We start from the raw sequence: 18,451 nt of genomic DNA, 5'->3' as shown, positions 1-18,451 counted from the left end.
AATTTCCTGGTTTTTATGAACAGACTTTTTAAAAATATATATTTTTTATTGATTTTTTACAGAGAGGAAGAGAGGGATAGAGAGGGAGAAACATCGATGAGAGAGAATCATCCATCAGCTGCCTCTTGCACACCCCCAACTGGGGATGTGACCGCAACCAAGGCACATGCCCTTGACCGGAATCAAACCCGGGACCTTTCAGTCCCCAAGCCGATGCTCTATCCACTGAGCCAAACCAGTTTTGGCTATGAACACACTTCCTAATGTATGTTCAACTTGGTCTTGGAGTTTAGAAACATGGCCATAGAGTTCAGTACCTGGTCCCAGGTTGGGAAACACTAAACTTACTAGAATCTTAGATTTTTAGTTTAATCCAAACTTCAGTGCATAACCCATGGATGCACACGGTGGGGTGTTAAGGGCCTGTGGCCAGGGTGGGCTGGAGGGGGGTCCATGGCGGAAAAAGGAGATGTGTAATACTTTCAACAATATTTTTTAAAAAAGAAATGAGGCCGAAACCGGTTTGGCTCAATGGATAGAGCGTTGGCTTGGGGACTGAAAAGTCCCGGGTTCGATTCCAGTCAAGGACATGTGCCTTGGTTGTGAGCATATCCCCAGTAGGGGGTGTGCAAGAGGCAGCTGATCGATGACTCTCTCTCATCGATGTTTCTAACTATCTCTCTCCCTCTCTGTACAAGATCAATAAAATAAAGAAAAAATGAGAAGTCATTTCAACTGATAACACACAAATACTAAGGTTCATAAGAGACCAATATGAACAATTATATGTTCCACTATCTCTCAGGAAGATAATGTAAGATCCCCTCTCCCCCGCCACAGACACCATTTATACACTATATTCCAGGTGCTTTGAAGAGTTTCTATTAGCTCAGGCAAAGCCTGTAATCTTTTTTTAGAATAACATATGCTAAAATTTTAAATGTTTTTTTAAAATTGATTTTTAGAGAGACAGGAAGGGAAAGGGATAGAGAGATAGAAACATCATTGATTGGCTGCCTCCTGCACGCCCCTTACTGGGGAGCAAGCCCGCAACTCAGGTATGTGCCCTGATGGGGAATCAAGCCAGTGATCTCTCGGTTCATGGGTGGATGCTCAGCCCCTGGTCCACACCGGCCTACAAAGCCTGTACCCATAGCCACTCTTAACAGATTTGTTTAGGTTTCTGTTACCCACTATTATCTGCAGAATAAAATCCTAAACTGTCATGGAAGGTCTTCTGAAGTTCTCTCCCTTTCCATGCACATAAATCCACGTTGCTACTTGTCAAATCCTTAATCCTCTTCACTCAACTGTCCCCTGGCCGTGTGTCCACAGTCACTCTTTTGTACTCTCCTACATCACTGAGTTAGCGGTGATTCCGTAGACACAAACAGTTGGCCTCCTCAGGGAGCGGGTGTCAAACCCCTCTCCCCCATGACCTTGGAAAAGAAAGGATCGTAACCAGTGGTTTCCTCCTCCCCAGCCAAGCCCAGGGGCTGTGCAGTCAGGTCAAGGGACTTCAGAATGGTACTTACAGCGCAGGAAGGACTAGCCATCTTTATTATTTCAAGATTGTCAGTATATTCTCATTCCTAGAAATCATCAGAGAACATTTTTAATGTATTTTTTGTGTTAATTAGCTGAAAACCAACCTAGACAGAACTTGAACATTGTTTACTCTCTTCTGCCTCGACACAGTAATGCACTCAAACCAATCGAGCAGTCTAAGATTGCATGTCGGCTATAAGACCCTACAGAAAACGAATTCTCGCATCGCTCACATCTTATATTATAGCTTAAAGTTATTATGTATGGCGTCATAGTGGTCCCTACCCACATTATTCAAGTCACGAATTCTTAACCAAATGATTCTAATGCTTTTTCAACTCAGTCTGATGGTTGAAAAAATAAAACTCAAATAGAGGAAAACTATTTGTAATGTAGTCACATTTCACCCAGAACAGAAGGCTAGCCAAAAAAGCTACCCCAAGATTCTCTTCATATCTAAAAAAAAAAAAGGCAAATTACAAAACAAAGACAAAACATTTAATAGATTTCTTTTTTACAATTTCAGTACAAATAATCACTTCAAATAAACATTACAAGGTTTTTTTAATTGCCAGTCAATCAATAAATAATTTTTGTGGCTTTCCTTGCTGTTGAAATAAATCACTCTGTTATAAAGTTTTAATACATTACTTTGCTTATACTTATACACATCAGGAGAATTCTATTAACTGTCTTGAACTTCAACACTGTAAAACCTTTACAGGAATTGCTTAGACAGATGTCCAATTCCAGTAATTTACTGGAATAAATTTTAAAAATAGCCAGCAAGTCGGAGATGACACCGTGTGAGGGAAGAGGGCCACCGGAGTCCCCGGGAGCGTGCCGAGTTGCCCAGTACCTTGCTGAAAACGCGGACTGCAGCGGACGTACCGTCTCACAGAGAAGGAATGACATAGACGACAGGTCCCAGTGAAAAGCCCCGCGTGGGAGCGAGTATCCAAGAAACACCGAAAATACAAACCCACAGTGACATCCCCGATAATGGCAGCCCTCACTGTGTTATCCGCGGCCTGCCCCTCACCGAGGAGACCGGCAGCCAGGCCGCCTCCATTTAAAAAATAAATAAGGTGACGCCGATTGTCTCCTTCAGAGGAAGGTGGTTGGGAGCCTCACACACTAACTCAAAATCCAGCCTCTGTGCGGCCCCTGACCGTGAACACCGGGACCACGTACTTGTTCAGCTCATCCTGTTAAACAACTGGTCCTGTTCCCGCGGCTGCGTCCCAAGGCCGACACCACCCCGCGCGCCACTGCTCACTGCTGGATCCCTACGTGCTGCTGGTGGGACCAGCGCCTGCCTCCACTGACACTCAGCTCCTGTGCCCGTCACTGGTAACTTGAGAATCAGGCCTGTTCCCAGCATTGCAAGCAACTGTGGTGGCACAGACTTCCCCTGCTTTTCCAGCCGATGGCTACACGCACCTGCTTTCAAATGCACCTCCCTTTGGCGGGAAAACAGGTGGCAGACAAGAAGCATGGTTGCGTTAAGAAACCTTTGCTTCCATTTCCAAGTGTGCTCTAGGAGCCGCTGCAAATCATCGAACTTCTCCGAGCCCGCTACCCGTCCTGCTTGCTTGCTTCCTCTGAGGCGTTCGAGGATTACATTCTTTGTTTGCAGTTGCTAGGGAGGTAGAGATGATACAAAGCACGTACTCCAGAAGGTGTCCTAGCGCCGTGGGCCGGAAACACCATCTTTTTCTGACAGGACAATGCGTGTGTTCTGCTCATCTCTATGGGTCAGTAACGCCTTTTTCTGTGCTCAGTTTTCCGACGAAGTGAAATAATGTGGTTTGGTTTTTGAGTTGAGTGCCGTATTTAAGATCTGTATGTGTACCTTGATGGTGGCAATGAGAAATAATCCTGAACACCCCGAGGTCTGATCAGTAAGGAGAGAGTGGTGTTGCCTGGGCAAGGCCATCCCGGCCATCCCAACCATCCGCACTGAGTGAGGGGTTCCCGCTCACATCAGGGGAGCCCAGACTCACTGTGTGTGGCCCTATGATGTAAAAGGTTCCTCCGTATGCCATGTGACACACTAAGATTTTTGCCAGTGAATTTATTAGCAAAAATACAATATCTTCTCCAAATGAAACTCTAGGGCAGTGGATGGCAAACTCATTAGTCAACAGAGCCAAATAACAGTACAATAATTGAAATTCCTTTTAGAGCCGCATTTTTTAAACTTACACTTCTTCTAACGCCACTTCTTCAAAACAGACTCGCCCAGGCAGTGGTGTTTTGTGGAAAAGTCACACTCAAGGGGCCAAAGAGCCACCTGTGGCTCGTAAGCTGCAGTTTGCTGACTACTGCTCTAGGCCTTCTAACATTGTTTTTTTCGATGTGGAACAGAATGGCCATTTCTTTTTAAATGATTTCACGGGCAAGAAGTGGTGTTGGAGATGTAGAGGGGAAACGCAGGTAAAAAACAGACCCAACAGACAGAGAGAGAAGCCAATCCAGAGACGCTGCCTCATGGAGAAGGGCTCTCCTTCCTGCCACTGCAGCACAGACCCGGCTACAGCAGGCAGGCATTACCGTGACCCTGAGGACCCACGGCATGCCCAGAAGGTGTTCTCCCATTTGTGCGTTTACCAGGTAGGGAATATAAGGGAAGAAACGAACTCACAAGGTTTCCTTCAAAAGGGGCTAGACGGCATGTAAACACTGGTGTACACAGCACACCAGGGTCAGGGCCGTAGCAGGGCACGGGCCGTGCACATCTGAGACAGGACACGGGCGTCTGGAGCGGGTGAAGCTCAGGCTAAGCGGATGGTATATGCTTCAGGCCCCCAAAGGTACAGACCCCGTCCCCGCACGGTCAAGGCTCACAGGTACACGCACATAAATAAACCCCCGGGGGTGGGCAGCCCGGTGGCCGGGTTGACCTCTCTGCTGCCTCTGTCTTTGACGATTCTAACCGGTGCCAAGCGGTCAGGCACGGCTCCCCGTGGTGCCAGCTACCGGTGCGTGTGAGCCTGACTTTAGGCATCCGCCCCCAGGCGCTGCACCAAACCATGACTCTAACCTGTAAAATACAAACGAAATGAAGGAACACCACAGACACACGTAAGCCCAACAGCCACTTAACGCTGGACGGGAGGGGACTTGGGCGTCGTCCTCGAACTCCGTTTTGAACACCCGCACGCAGACCCCGCCGGAAAGGCTCCTTCCCGGGCCCCGAGCGGAAACTCGAGACGCGCGCGTCTGGAACAGTCACACCCTGGGGGCTGAGCCATCATCTTATTGGAGTGAGAGACACGGTTTCTGTAAACTGCACAGGAGGGGACAGGAGCACGCAGCGGCATCCGCGTGCCTGCACACAGAGGCCTCTCCGGGGGCACCGAGGGGGACGGGCTTTTCCCCGCGGGCGCCGCCCCGGGGGGAGGCCCGCGGTCTGCAGGGCGCGGCCGGGCTCCGTCAGGTCTCCGCCAGCGGGTCGAAGGCCTGCAGCACCGTCCTCCGGTCCGTGTCGCCGGCGGCGGCCCAGGGGCCCGGGTCTGGGTGCCCGTGCGCTGGTGGCCGCTCCTCGGGGGCCGGGCCGCTGACCTGCAGCGGGGCCGTGTGCGCCCTCCGGAGGAGCCCGGGGCCCGCGCCCAGGGGCTCGGAGCTCTGGGACAGCCAGGCGCCGCTCGCCAGGGCGGGGTGCTGGAGGAGGCTCCGGAAGGGGTCCTGGCCGTCGCCCAGGGGTGAGGCCGCCCGGGGTCCGGGCTCCCTGGGGCGGGCGGCCTGGGCGCTGGCGGGCGGCGGGAGGGGGGCGCCCCCGGCGGGCGGGCGGGCCGGGGGGCAGTCCCCGCGGAGGCTGCTGCGGGCCAGGTCCTGGAGGAGCTGGCCGTGGCTCTGCAGCACCTGCAGGTGGAAGGCGGCCGGGGCGGACTTCTTCCTCCGGGGGGGCACCAGGGGCAGTGGAGGCGGCGCCCCCGGGAGGGGCGGCGGGGCCCCGGCAGGGCCGTCCTCGGGCGCCGGCGTCCCCGGGCCCGGCCGCCCCTCGGCGCCTCTCCCCGGCGGCAGCGTCCTTGGTTTGGGAACGGGCGGGGCGGGCGCAGGCGGAGGGGGGTCCAGGCTCGTCTCGGGGGGCCCGATGGTGAAGTGGACAGGCGGTGGCCCGGGCGGCTCCTCCGGCGACGCGGGCTGGGGAGAGGCGGGACACGGAGTGAGTGACACGCTGGCGGGGGCTGGGGCACCGGCTCAGCCTCCGCCGGAGCTGCGGGGCCCGGGGACATTCTGGAAACCCAGGATTTGAGAATGTCCGGGATGCGGCCACGTGACCAGGGAGAGGACACGGCAGAAACACACACACACACACACACACACACACACACACACGGGTCAGGAGGACCACGGGCCAACGAGAGGCAAGCGGGGCTTGAAAACCAGGGCACAGGCGTCCCGGAGACAGGGCTCCCTCTGCTCCGGGGAGGGGGCTCCTCGGTCCTCTCCCAGCGCGCTCGCGGTTGAGACCCAGATAAGCCAATGCAGAGCCGCGTAGGCCCCGGCGTCGGGCCAACCGCAGGAGGCAGAGACCCTGCTCCTGGGCGTGGGGTTTGAATGTGGACGGACGGACGGAAACCGTTCCACGCACACTGTGCCTCCTCGGTCCGAATCCAAAGCTCCCGAGACCGAGCGGCGCGGCCAAAGGAAGCTTTGTGCGCAGTGGCCGCGGCAGCTCGGCCGGCAGTGTTTGCTTTGCTTCTTCAGACAACAGCCGGCAGGCACAGCCCCTCCGGCGGGCTGGGCCATGGGCTAGTTTCTGCGCCTGGCTTTTAAGGCGAGAGACAAAGGGAGGACGGGGAGAGGAGGAGGGAAACGACAGGCGCCACAAGCCAAAGGGGGCAGAGGAGCGGCGAGCTGGGTGCGCGCGAGGGGCGGGCCCGGCCCGCACGTCCGCCGGGAGAGCAGGGGTCATTGCCAAGAGCAGCGCGGGTTACCGGGCGTCCGGCACTAGAACACTGAGGTCAGACGGAAGGTCCAGGTGCCTCTAGAGGTGCCAGTCTCTGGGCGGCTACCGTCCTGACAAACTCATGTCTCTGAAGCAGCAAGCAAGGCGGGGGGACTGGGGAGCCAGAGCAGAACACAATCTGCAAGAGAAGCGGCGAGAAGAGGCGGCTCGTCCACCTCGCGGCGGCCCGCCGGGACCGCTTCCGTTCTCCCGATGCCAACGGCACTGCCCACGCGGCCCGCACGCCCGCCCGGACACACGGCGGGGTCCGGAGCCGGGCAGCAGGCCCCCTCCGAGGTGCTCCCCGCGTGGAGGGGATCCCGGGCTTTCCCGCAGCCAGAGCCGGGCGCGCGGGGGAGAAGGCGATGGCCAGGCAACCTCCTCCCGGACGGGGCCGAGCCAGGGGCTCGTGTTTACGGAGAGAGAGACTCGTCGAGATGGGACTCTTATCCAGCCAGACGTGCGGGGTTCGAGCGACTCGGGGGCAAGAGGCGGGTGCGGCCAGCTCTTACCTTCCCGGTCCGCCTGAAGGTGGGCTTCTTCATGGCGGGGACCCTGGGTGCAGGCCGGCGGGGCAGGAGCGGGGCCGCGCCCGCCGCGGGCTCCGGCTTGGAGGACTCCGGGTCCCTCAGGACTTCCCCCGGGGGGCCTGGAACACAAAGCGCACGGCTGACGAGCCCGGGCCAAGCAATCTTTAGATAATCTACATTCTGAGGGTAATTTATCGATGGGGTATATTTCCTTTATTTTTTCTCTAAAAAGGATGCTTCTCCGTCCGGGGAAGGAGCTGTGGGCAGTTGGCTGGCCGGCCCCACCTCCTGGCTGAACTTCTGGTCGAGGGGACAATTTGCATACTAGGCTTTCATTATATAGGATTTAAAAAGAAATTAAAAAACAGCCTTGACCAGGTAGCACAGTTGGTTCGGTGTATCTCTGATACAAGGTACAATCCCATGTCATATAAGAATCAACCAATGAATACATAAATAAGTGGAAAAATAAACTGATGTTTATATCTGTCTCTCTCTTCCTCTCCCTCCCCCCCCCCCTCTTCCTCTCTCTCTCTCTCTCTCTCTCTTTCTGTCCCCCTTCCCTTCTCTCTTTAAAATCAATGAAAAAAAATTTGATGTTTAACAAATATTTATTTGAAAATAGATTTAAATGAAAAAGAAACCACTTGAGATGATGTTACCCTACAGCAGTGTTTCTCGCCCTCTTACTTCCTGCCCTCTTTCGATGTTATTTGAAAATCCCAAGTAAGTTAAACACCCTGACTAAAAACAACTCAGTCCCTTGTATGGCAAGTGGCTTTTCAGAGGCCATGCTCTCCCCGCTCCCTAAATCCTAGGGATGTGAATGTACGGGGGGTGCTCAGCTAACATATGACGGACGTGGGCTAAGGGAAGTGACGGCAGCTGTGTGAACAGGCAGTTAAATTACCTGTGGGCTCTTTGACATCAAGCCGAGAGCTGCTGGTGGCTTAAAAAGTGGGTTTTGTGTCTGGAACAGGGATGTGTGCCTGAGTGCTCTTTCTTCCGCAGGATGGGTCAGAGCCTGGGGCATCAACCTTGGCCAACATTCATTTGTCTTTATGTCACCCTCTCCCTTAAGCACTGCTTCACAACCCTGGGATCCTCTTTATGTGCTCACTGAATTTTAAAGATATAACTTTAAATGGTAGAATTCTACAAAATGTTGCTAAGGCGGCTTTTGTTTAATCCTGCCTTTAGGGAAAAATTCTTTCCTCCTCTCGGTCCTGTTTAGTAGGCAGATGAAAAGGAGGACAGAGCCGAAGCCGGTTTGGCTCAGTGGTAGAGCGTTGGTCTTCGGACTGAAAGGTCCCGGGTTCGATTCCGGTCAAGGGCATGTACATTGGTTGTGGGCACATCCCCGGTAGGGGGTGTGCAAGAGGCAGCTGGTCAATGTTTCTCTCTCATCGACGTTTCTAGCTCTCTATCCCTCTCTCCTCCTCTCTGTAAAAAAATCAATATATTTAAAAAAAATAAAATGCAATAAACTTGAAAAAAAAGAAGAAGAAGAAAGGAGGACAGCGTTCCCCCGGCGGGAGGAGGCTGGGGCACCTACCGCCTCTGGCTTCCAGGAGACAGCGGATGGCGGCCTCGGCCTCCCGGGCGTTGGTGGTCTTGATCTGCTTGACGTTGTAAGGCTTGCTGATGCCCGTCCTGGCCTTGGGCTGGGGCAGAGAGGAGAGAAGCATTAGGAGCACAGGAAGGAAGCCGCCGGGCCAGCTCCCTGCCCACTCATCTGCTCCGAGCCATCAGCGTGACGAACGCACCGTCCGCTCTGAACCGCGTCCTCGGCCCCTGCCCGGAGCCGGCTCCCAGGCCTCCCCACCGGGGGCACCGGTGTTTGCAATGAGGACAAGCCAGCCGCCAACCTTCTCTCCATAACCAGGAGAGAGCCGGAGCCATTTCATGGCCCAGCGGAGTTATTCAAGTGCCTTCCAGATACGTTCCCTTCAAAGTGCCTTTTCTGTCTCCTCACCCCGTTTAACCAGCAGGGTCCCTTTGTTAACCAGCCTTTATGCCTGCGAACCCCGGACTGAAGGGTAGCCAACCCCCTGCGGGGACCGCATGGCATCTGGCCCGCCCTCTGCCCCTGTCCCGGGACCCAGCACCCAGGCCTCCTCCCTTCTTCCTCGCCTTGACGCCACCCACCTCCACCCACAGTCTCCGCAGCCCGGGCCTCCTCTGGCACTCCACCCCTCTCCCTGCAAAGCTGCTGTCACTCCCAGGCCTTCCTGTGGTATTTAGGCCCCTCGGGCCTGGTTTAGCCTCTTCTCTCAGCTACCTTCACCCCAGCGTCATCCTAATTTTGTCCAGCAATGGATCAGAATTTCTCTCCTTTCCCTTCTGCCTCGCACTACTCTGCACACCCCGGTCCAAGCCAGGCATTGGGAGAGAGAGAAGAGGTGAGTCTGGAGGCCAGCAATCCCCCCACACTGGGATTTTTCATCAATGGGATTTCCCTCCCAGGCCCTGCACGGCCATTGAAAAGCCCATAAAAAACACGTGACTAAGCTATGGGGTTTTTGGGGGGACCCGGTGGGCAGTTAGAGGGTTAGAGAGGCAGCAGTCGATGTGTGAGCTGGAAAGGGTGACCCGGGGTGAGGCGAGGGGCCGAGGACGAACCACAGGCCAGCCCCTGGGGCCCGGCACGTTTCCATTCCACTCACCGCCTGCTGCGGCGCTCCGGGCAGCAGCCTGGCTGTCTGCAGGATGGAGTACTGGCCGTGGGTGCCGGAGATGGACACGTCCGAGGCCGACTTCTTCACCAGCAGACCTGCTGTGAGAACCGCCGGGCGGCCTTACTCTCAGAGCCGCGGTGCCTCCGGCCACGTCGCGGGGCGGCAGCGAGGCAGCGGCAGCGCGGGGAGCTGGGCGCGGGCACCGGCGGCCACGAGGCCCATCTCCCTCCACGCTCCTGTGTGAACGCAGATGCTCTGGCAAAGCACGGCCTCCCTGTAACTGCTGGTTAAATGTCACCCGGGGGCTCACAGCGGGTGCACAGGCCCGCTGGCTTTACGCGGCTTAGAACACGCGATTGTGATGAGGACCGAACTTTTAAAAATCGGAAGTAGCCCCAGAGCAGGCGAGTACTCTATGCTAAACGGCACGGGCAGCCACGGACAGGCCACGTCCCAGAACAGCAGGTAATGACACGGGCATCTGGTGAAGGGCAAATGGCCAAACAACACAGCCACCCACTTTGTAAAACACACGGAAATAAGAGATTGGATATCGATGTGCATGAGTGGAGGGAGGCTGGCAGTCTTTGGATTCACAGCTGTTCTCTCTCGGTAGTCAAGTAAAATGAAGAAATTACGTCTTTGTTATACTTATCTATGTTTACAAGTTTTCCTCGAGAATATACAGCACTTAAGATGTTTGTTTACGTTTTATTTCCTGAGTATCCACTCAGAGAAGGGAAAAGCCGCGTGCGTCCGGCTCTCCACTGGTCACTACTGCGACATAAGCCACGTGGAACCCGATTCTGAGAGTCAAGTCTTAGCAAAACCGAGGCCTAATGGCCACAGCTGGGGGGCTCAGGGGGTGGTAAGCAGCAAAGGGAACTCGCAACCGGTGAGAAGCATGTCCCAGCCGTGTCCGGGCGTTGGGACAGCTGGGGGACAGGCACTGCTTTCGGAGGGGCTGGGGGGAGGGTGTCTGAGGCCCAGGGCAGTGGCAGGGCCAGCGGGCTGGGCTCGGAAAGGAAGTCGCCTGGTGAGAGGTGGGCGTGCAGTCACGTGACAGGTCAGGGGCCTGCATTTCCTCAGGGGAGAGGGCCGGGGCCCTGGCAGTGCTGCTCAATGGTTGCAGCATCAGCTTGTGCACCAAAGGCTCTCGTCCTGGAGAAAGGCCGTAGCTGGGCTGCAGGGTCCATCCCAGCCCTGGTTGGGGTGTGTGTGGAGGCTCCAATCGGTGTGTCTCTCTCATATCAATGTTTCTCTCTCCCGCTCCCTCATTCCCTTCCACTCTCTCTAAAAATCAATGAAAAACATGTCGTCTGGTGAGGATTAACACAGAGAGAGGGGTGGTGTGTGTGTGTGTGTGTGCGCGTGCGTGTGTGTGTGTGTGTGTGCGCGTGTGTGTGTGTGTGTGTGTGTGTGTGTGGCAGCACTCAAGGGGAGAAGATTCTGGAAGACGCTGTGGGGTTGGGGAGAAGCTGAAAAGCCCTGCTCTGGGCTGAGGCCCCGGTTTCCCATTCTCCACGGAAGCAGCTAGAAGCAGCCACAGGGGGCCCGGGACAGTCTCCCAAAGGATCGCCAACTCTGAGAGGAACCCAGCTGCACCTCCCATATCAAATGTCACGGATTTAAGACAAGAAGAGGCCCAAGGAGGGCAGAGGGCAGAGAGCAGAGGGCAGAGGGCAGAGTGCAGAGGCAGGTGCATGTGGGCAGGGTGCAGAGGCAGGTGCATGTGGGCAGGGTGCAGAGGCAGGTGCATGTGGGCAGGGTGCAGAGGCAGGTGCATGTGTCAGGGTGCAGGGTGCAGAGGCAGGTGCATGTGTCAGGGTGCAGGGTGCAGAGGCAGGTGCGTGTGGGCAGGGTGCAGGGTGCAGAGGCAGGTGCATGTGTCAGGGTGCAGGGTGCAGAGGCAGGTGCATGTGGCCGGAGGCGGGCAGGTGACACGGCCGCTGGAGCGGAGCGGGGCAGGAGCGGGGCAGGAGCGGAGCGGGGCGGGGCGGGAGCGGGGCGGGAGCGTGCCAGCCAGCAGGCGGAGCCCGCAGCGGTCTTACTTGGCGGGGGCGGCCTCTGCGGCGGCTGGGGCGGCCGGGGCCTGTTGGGAACCGACAGAGACCTGCTCGGAGCGCGGAGGCGGTCCCCCGCGGCTTCCAGCTCCTGCGTGAGCTCCGCCAGGGCGCCGTCATCTGGAGGACACGCGGGCGGGAGGGGCAGGTGAGCGTGGGGCACAGGCGGGGTGGAGTGTCCCCTGGCGGCTGGCACGGGAGGGCAGGACCCGGTGCCTGCGGGAGCGCTCAGGGGACCTGGACCAGCCCCGTCCAGCGGGAGAGACACAGAGACGGAAGAGCACAGAGCGGTGTGTTCCTCCCCAAACAGCCACGGGCATCCGCACCGAGCAGAGGCGGCAGCGGGAAGCCGAGCCTCCTAAGCCCCACGCTGCACACACACCGACTGCGTGACCCCGAGAGCCATGGCTCGTCCTCCAGCCGCAGCCCCACGTGGGGTGTCCGGGCTCTCAGCTCCCAGACGCCGAGCCAGGGCCCGCGACTTCACCAACATCCCCATCCAGACCCCCTAGCCCAGCGGTCGGCAAACTCATTAGTCCACAGAGCCAAACATCCACAGTACGACGATTGACATTTCTTTTGAGAGCCAAAAACCGACTTCTTGCGTGCACGCCCACACGTGGTATTTTGTGGAAGAGCCACACTCAAGGGGCCAAAGAGCCATATGTGGCTCGAGAGCCGCAATTTGCCGACCACTGACCCAGCCCAAGCCTTCCAAGGCTCAGAGCAGCATGAGGAAGTGCCGCTCATGTTTCATTCCATGTATGTATCATGTGTGAACGCAGAGAAAGGTCAGGTCTTCTCTCACTGCAGCACAGCCCGGTCTGTTTCACTTTGGCTCCCACACCCCCTCCCTCAAGTCCACGTGGATGCCCACCAGGTGGCTGGGCAGCCCACACGCTCGCTGCTCTAGTCTTCATTCCAAGAGGCACCTGGCCCTGGTCAGTCTGGCTCAGTGGATAGAGCGTCGGCCTGCGGACTGAAGGGTCCCAGGTTTGAGTCCAGATCAGGGCACATGCCCCAGTTGTGGGCTCAATCCCCAGTGGGAGGTGAGCAGAAGGCAGATGATCAATGATTCTCTCTCATCATTGATGTTTCTCTCTCTCCCCCTCTGCCTTCCTCTCTGAAATCAAGAAAAATGTTTAAAAAAAAAAGTATTCAAGAGTCAACTATACTACCATGTTTCCCCGAAAATAAGACATCCTTCGAAAATAAGACCTAGCGCATGGAAAGATAAGACATCCCCTGAAAATAAGACCTAGCGCAACTTTGGGAGAAAAAATTAATATAAGACACTGTCTTATTTTCGGGGAAACAGGGTATATAATCTGGGGACTTGCAATTCAATCCCCATGCCTTTCAGTCAATGGTGATATGATGATGCTAATGTTGATATCATTAGTTACATATATGTATACATATATATGTAATTATGTAATGTATAAAATTGTTACTATATAATATCATGCTATAAAAAAAAAACAAAAACAGGCCAGCAACTTAGCACAGATATTGAACATGCCTCTTACAGGGCTGAATCAGAAAAGTTTTGGAGAGGGGAAAAAAAAAATCAAATGTAAAGTCAGTTCAGAGCTGTGCTGTTGGAACACACAGGATAAATGGGAATTATCATGAATCTGGGATATTAAAGGGGCACCAAACATTGTAAGACACGAATCACTGGAGAAAAGCAGCGTGGCGGCAGCTGCCACCTCCCCGGAGCCCTGTGCCCGCCGCTCGCGGTGCCCGCGTGGTGAGCCCTCCGGGGCGGGGCCCGACTGCGGCATCCCGCCGAGATGCCGAGAAGAGACACGGTGCCCAGGGCTGTTAGGAGGGAGAGGCCCCGCTACCTCTGTAGGTCGGGTGCTGCTTCTTTTTGGGGAGCGCAGGCGACTTGCTGGGGGGGGCCGCCGTGGAGCCGGGGGCATCGGAGGGGTCGTCCCCGCCCAGCTCGCTGTCGGAGACCACGGGCTGGCTCAGCTCATCCAGGTAGTCTTCGTCCTCTTCCAGAATGTCCCCTGGGAACACGGAGCCACAGACGGTCAGGGTGGGAGGGGCCGGTCTCGGCACCAAGGCTGACAGTGGGTGCCAGGGCCCCTCGGCCCACATGACCCCAGGACGGGACCCGGATTCCGTTCATGCCTGGGACGGGGACCACACCGAAGCCCTGACACCCTCACAACCACTGCTTCCCAGGGAAGCCTCGACGTCTCCGGCCCTCGCTGCCGTTCCATGCATCCTCCCGCACACGCGGGCTGCCCGCCTCATCGCCGGGACACGCTGCCCGGAGCCGTGTCTGTCCCGAGGCCGGTCTCGGAAGGACTCCCGACCGCCCGTGCCCACCGCTGGGAGTGCCCTCTGCCCGCCCTGCCGCCCGCTCACCCTCGGACTCGTAGTCGGAGCTGGTGAGGTCGAAGCCCTCCTCCAGCAGGCAGGAGTTGGCGGTGGGTGACACGGGCGCCAGGCTCTCCCGCTTCCGCAGGAGCTCGGCCTGCAGCCCCTGCAGCCAGTCCCTGGTCTTCGGCCGGATCTGCACGGCCCTGCCCTTCACCTGCGGGGACAGCGCCGGTGAGCGCCGCACGCCCAGGCCTGCCGGGGCCGTGCCTCCCGCTCACACCCTGCCGGGAGCCGGGCAGCCGCACGGCGGGTCCTGGCCTCAGCAGGCTCGCTCCGGGTCTCGGCAGAAGGCAGACCACCCTCCTCAGCTTTTCGTTCCCAGTGAATTCGAAATCGTCAAAATGGAAAGCACCTGGGCTGCCTATCCCAAAGCGCAGGCTCTGAGGGTGGGAACCCTGTTCCCGTCACGGGCCACTGGGTGTTTGTTTGTTTGCAGACCACCAGCCTGCCGTGTTCGGTCACACATTGAATTAACTCACCCCTCACGCCTGGGCAGGGCCAGGCCAAAGGATTTTGTATATATATATTTTTTAATTGATTTTTTTACAGAGAGGAAGCAAGAGGAATAGATAGTTAGAAATATCAATGAAAGATCAGCTGCCTCTTGCATACCCTCTCACTGGGGATATGCCTGCAACCAAGGTACATGGCCTGGACCAGAATCGAACCTGGGACTCTTCAGTCTGCAGGCCAATGCTCTATCCACTGAGCCCGACCAGTTAGGGCAAATGGTTTCTTTCTATACGGCCCTTGGGCCAGAGGTTCCCCACCCCTCCTCTCAATAGAAAGAGAGCAACACTCCCCTACGGAGGCTTGAGCAAAGACAGACCCAGGAACCCGGCGGGAAAGAGACTCCAAAACCTGTCCTTTCTCCCAAATTCTGCACGTGGCCCGGGCTGGCCATCAGACGCCTCAGCAAAGTGCCAGGAGGAGATGCCAGTGAAGGGTCATGGCCCCTGCCCGCGCGGAGCCGACACCTAAGGCACGGCGAGGAGAGGGGGCGCGGACCGAGACCGCCCGGGCCACGCGGACTCACCTTCATGCCGTCCACGTCCAGGACGCTGAGAGCCGAGTGGCTGTCCGCGAACGTCACCAGCATCTGCCCCTGGTTGATCCTGGAATAAAGGAAACGGGCCAGTCAACCCCGAGCGCCTCGCGGCCCCCGCGGCCCCCACGGCCTGGACGCCAGCCCCACGGAGCCCGGAGGCCATCCCAGGAGCCCGGAGGCCAGCCCCGCGGGGCCCGGAGGCCAGCCTAGGAGCCTGGAGGCCAGCCCCGCGGAGCCCGGAGGCCACCCCAGGAGCCCGGAGGCCAGCCCCGCGGAGCCCGGACGCCAGCCCAGGAGCCCGGAGGCCAGCCCCGCGGAGCCCAGAGGCCACCCCAGGAGCCCGGAGGCCAACCCCGCGGAGCCCGGAGGCCAGCCCCGCGGAGCCCGGAGGCCAGCCCCGCGGAGCCCGGAGGCCAGCCCAGGAGCCCGGAGGCCAGCCCCGCGGAGCCTGGAGGCCAGCCCAGGAGCCCGGAGGCCACCCCAGCGGAGCCCGGACGCCACCCCCGCGGAGCCCGGACGCCAGCCCAGCGGAGCCCGGAGGCCAGCCCAGGAGCCCCGAGGCCACCCCAGGAGCCCCGAGGCCACCCCAGGAGCCCGGAGGCCACCCCCGCGGAGCCCGGAGGCCACCCCCGCGGGGGCACCTGACGAGGACGATCGTCCCGTAGCTCTCCAGCGTCCGCATGAGCTCGGCGCGCACGTCCTCCGGGAAGTCCTCCTCCGCGGCCGAGGGCGGCTGCAGGCTGACGACCACGGTGGCGTCCAGGGGGCCCTGGAAAGAGGACACTTCCTGGAACACCCGCTCCCGGGCCCCCGCGTCGACTTCCTGGACTTCCACCTCCACGATGGCCAGCACGGGTCTGCGAGACACGAGGGGAGGCGGCGGCCGTGAGCCGGCAGAGGCCACACCGCGCCCGCGCCCAGGGCTCCGCGCACGGACACCGCCCTGCGGCCCCCGGGCTGTCCGGGGCCCCCGTCCCCCTGGGTCTCAGCCAGCAGCCGGCGCCCGCGGCCGCGAGGGCCGTACCTGTGATCGGACGCCTGCAGCTCCGCGCGGCCGTAGTACTTGAGGGACCCGGGGGACCAGGTGTGTCTGACCTTGGTGTCCGCGTCGAGGTCGTTGTCTAGAAGGTTGAGCTCTCCAGCTGCTCACGGGTGCCAATCCAGAGACCCACAGACAGACAACAGCACGGTGTCAACATACACGGGTGCCGAGCACAGAACCGGCCACAGGGACGGACCCCACGTGTCAGACCCCTTCACTCTGACCCCTGGACCTGGGGTCAAGAACGTCTCCCCTGTGGAGGGTCCAGCCCCGCCCGCCCGCACCCTCCCCAGGGGGCACAGTGAGGGGGGAGAGACAGGGAAATCGCGCTGCGGGGCTTCCGTGCAAAGCGCAGGGTCCGGTCTGCAGCCCTCTGCACGGCAGGAGGTGCCAGGCCACGGCGGGGGCCGCAGGCCGCTCGGTGCCTGGGGCCACCAGGTGCCCCCCGTGGATCTGAACTAAATGCGCCTTTCAATCTGCAGGTGTGACCACTTCGTGGCTCTGCAATCCCAGCAAGTGTCTCACCAGAGAAGTTCCGTTGTTTATGTACCAGTTTACAGACAGATGATCTAATTTTACTTTATCTTATTGTTTTTTAAACGTTCAACTTATTTGAAAATGATTTCAGAATTATATAAAAGTTCAAGGAACACCCATACATCCTCTTCCCGGGTTCCGTTTGCTCCATTCGCTTTTTTTTTTTTTTTTTTTTTTTTAATTATCTTTATTGTTGAAAGTATAATAGATGTCCCCCTCTCTTTCCCATGGCCCCCTCCCACCCACTCCTGGTGGGTTGTTAAGGAAAGGTTCCTTCTGTGACCGGGCGGGCGGCTGACCAGCGTGCCGCCGCGCGGTGCTGACCCCGCCCCCGCCCCCGCCCCCGCCTGGGGCTCCCACGCACCCGTGCGGTCGAAGGGGTGCCTCTTCCTCCACCACAGCACCCTGTCCGTCCAGGCGGGCGTGCGGCACTTGTCGCTCGTGTCGTAGGCGGCGGAGCCCACGTCGTACTTGTAGGTGGGTGCGAAGTCGATGCTGCCCTCGTGGAAGTCTTTGAAAATCTGGCGGGAGGAAAGGAAGCCAGTGCTCCCCGCGGTCCCCTGTTCCCAAGTCCCAGGACCCCCGTCACGTTCACAGATAGGGCCAAACGGGGCGTGTGTGCGCCTTCTAGTTAGCAAAGCCGGGAGACTGTCCGTCCGCCTGTCTGACTCACTGCCACTGGGTGCACCCCGCCCCCGACACCGGCCCATCACTCCGTCTGCCGGCTGGCCCCGCGGACAGTGAGGGGCACGAGCAAGGAGGCCGTAAGCGGAGCCTGTTCACCACACGAAGTGTGTGACAGCCTGGACCGAAGGTGAGTCCTCCTCTTCCTCCAGCGCCAGGTCCAGCCGTGGTTCCGGGGAGGCCCAGGAGCAGCCGCCTGCTCAGTGCACGAGGGGGAGGGTGCGAGAACACGGGCCCAGGGGAGCAGGCCGTGTGTGTGTGTGTGTGTGTGTGTGTGTGTGTGTGTGTGAACCGACGATGACACCCATTTCCTACAATGTTTCACGATCCTTTTTAATCTTCTCCTGGAACTTACCCTGCAGACGCGAGCCCCCACATCTACACGTTACTCCCTCTGGCAGCAGCTGCCCGAACGGCCTTAAAAGCACAACTCACCTTCCCACTGGACTTCTGCAGGTGCAGCTGGTCGAACTCCAGAAGTTTCTTCCAGTCTTGGCGCTTGACAAAATAGAAGACTTCTTCATACGTGAGGTCGATGCGGTAGTTTAAGTCGCCACACCAGAACACGTAGTCATGAGAGAAAATGTTCCTTCCCTGAACGTGAGGAAAATCACATGGTTCAGGCCCAGCTTCCAGGGGAGGCGGGAGGGGCAGGGAAGCCCCCCCGCAGGCGAGAGCAGACGCATTTTCTTAAACGTCACTTTAAAAAAGTCTTCTGCGAACGCATCTTGCGTTTCATCCATCCCCGAGGCCTGCTGGGGAGCTCCTCCAAGGCTTGCTTTTTGTTCTCAATAATCGTGCTTTCGATGGATTGGAGAAATGCCCCCCTCGTCCCCGCGGCCTGGCTGCCAACGTCTGCTCTGCTGCCCCCCGATGGGCAGGCGGAGCTCCTGCCTCTGTATCCAAACCCTAAGAGCCGCCCAAACATCCCTGCTGTGAGGATGAGGTGCAAGGAAATAAGTAAAAT

The 18,451-nt window shown here is 58.1% G+C and overlaps 1 protein-coding gene across 6 annotated transcripts in view; it reads right to left on the bottom strand.

Annotated features, from left to right (window-relative positions):
- Nucleotides 1–2,024: 2,024 nt before the first annotated feature.
- Nucleotides 2,025–18,451, bottom strand: part of SYNJ2 (synaptojanin 2) — a 65,568-nt gene continuing 49,141 nt past the window's right edge. For 2 of the 6 annotated variants that reach the window (XM_084889700.1, XM_084889702.1), the window contains exons 16-27: nucleotides 17,920–18,078; nucleotides 17,165–17,321; nucleotides 16,246–16,363; nucleotides 15,863–16,078; nucleotides 15,210–15,288; nucleotides 14,159–14,327; nucleotides 13,627–13,794; nucleotides 11,765–11,896; nucleotides 9,702–9,811; nucleotides 8,591–8,699; nucleotides 7,018–7,154; nucleotides 2,025–5,697 (exon numbers count right to left, since the gene is read on the bottom strand). In XM_084889700.1, coding sequence (XP_084745826.1) covers nucleotides 4,987–5,697; nucleotides 7,018–7,154; nucleotides 8,591–8,699; nucleotides 9,702–9,811; nucleotides 11,765–11,896; nucleotides 13,627–13,794; nucleotides 14,159–14,327; nucleotides 15,210–15,288; nucleotides 15,863–16,078; nucleotides 16,246–16,363; nucleotides 17,165–17,321; nucleotides 17,920–18,078 — 2,265 coding nt within the window. In that variant the 3' untranslated portion in view covers nucleotides 2,025–4,986. Of the gene's footprint in view, nucleotides 5,698–6,338; nucleotides 6,645–7,017; nucleotides 7,155–8,590; nucleotides 8,700–9,701; nucleotides 9,812–11,764; nucleotides 11,897–13,626; nucleotides 13,795–14,158; nucleotides 14,328–15,209; nucleotides 15,289–15,862; nucleotides 16,079–16,245; nucleotides 16,364–17,164; nucleotides 17,322–17,919; nucleotides 18,079–18,451 lie in introns of those variants that run through there. The other 4 variants (XM_084889701.1, XM_084889704.1, XM_084889703.1 and 1 more) reach the window with 4 other exon arrangements.

Source organism: Pipistrellus hanaki (assembly GCF_964339955.1).
Source record: "Pipistrellus hanaki genome assembly, chromosome: 7".
Classification (NCBI taxonomy): domain Eukaryota; kingdom Metazoa; phylum Chordata; class Mammalia; order Chiroptera; family Vespertilionidae; genus Pipistrellus; species Pipistrellus hanaki.
Note: the sequence above shows the minus strand (reverse complement) of the source record. Positions and strands in the feature narration are given on the sequence as shown.